Raw genomic sequence first — 918 nt, 5'->3', positions numbered from 1 at the left:
TCCTAGCCCGCCCTCCCTGCCGCCCGGGACCCGACTGCACCCCCAGGACAAAGCACGTCCGTCCCCTGCTTCACCCCCTTTCCCAAACCTCCCACCCTCACAGGGCGGCCAGGAGTGGGGCCACGCGAGCGGACACTCCGACGGCATCCCTCCCCGAGAGAGTGGGCAGCTTTCGCCCAGAGGTGCGGGAATTAGGATCAACATCACGAAAACTGCCCCGAGAACGGGCGCCGCTTGGCTCTGGGGGTTACACAGAGAGAAGGGTTGGGTGGGGCGTGGCTCCCTCCTGGCTTGGGGGAGAAGCCGGAGGGAGAATGCTGCCTAAGTGTCCTCCCTTCCCCAGGTATCCCCCCATCAGAGTTAAGAGGAAAGAAGGGCTGTTCATTTACTAAGCGCCTACTGTGTACTGGGACTGTGCAGAGACCGTCTTAGTCGTCATGGAAACCGCGAGGTGGAGCCCTGAAGGTAACAGATGGGAAAAGACCCCCCAGAGCAGTGGCTGGGACCTGTCCAAGGACACCTGGCCAGTGTGCGGTGGAGCCACGGCCCTTACTGGCTACCTGGCCTTGGGCAGGTCACCTCCCTTCTCTGGGCCTCAGTTTCCTCCTGTGTCAAACGAGACAAATTAGCAGAACCTACCTCGAGAGTCCTGAGGATAAAAAGGTTTCATATGTGTCAAGTGGTTAGGACAGTGCCTAGCACATAGTAGGTGTTCAATAAATGTTAGCCTTTGATACTATTATTCTTTTTGTCGTTATTAGAAGCCAGACGTGTCTGTCTCCCAGGCTGAGCTCTCTCCCCACTTTCTCTACGTTTCTAAGGAAAGAGAAAAGGTGCTCCTGCTCTGAATGTAGGATGGGGGGACATAGGGACATTCCCAGCGACTGGCGTTTCAGGCAACACTGGAATAGGACACTG

At 56.9% G+C, this 918-nt stretch overlaps 1 protein-coding gene across 1 annotated transcript in view; it reads left to right on the top strand.

Moving 5' to 3' along the window:
• CDH22 (cadherin 22, type 2) overlaps positions 1 to 392 on the top strand; it is a 104,673-nt gene extending 104,281 nt beyond the window's left edge. The window contains 2 exon segments of the mRNA XM_010835113.1: positions 104 to 182; positions 344 to 392. Of these exon segments, the coding sequence (XP_010833415.1) occupies positions 104 to 182; positions 344 to 392 (128 nt within the window).
• The last annotated feature ends 526 nt before the right edge of the window (positions 393 to 918 follow it).

Source organism: Bison bison, unplaced genomic scaffold, assembly GCF_000754665.1.
Source record: "Bison bison bison isolate TAMUID 2011002044 unplaced genomic scaffold, Bison_UMD1.0 scf7180017864038, whole genome shotgun sequence".
In the NCBI taxonomy this organism is placed as follows: domain Eukaryota; kingdom Metazoa; phylum Chordata; class Mammalia; order Artiodactyla; family Bovidae; genus Bison; species Bison bison.
This window is presented reverse-complemented; position numbering and strand designations above follow the sequence as displayed.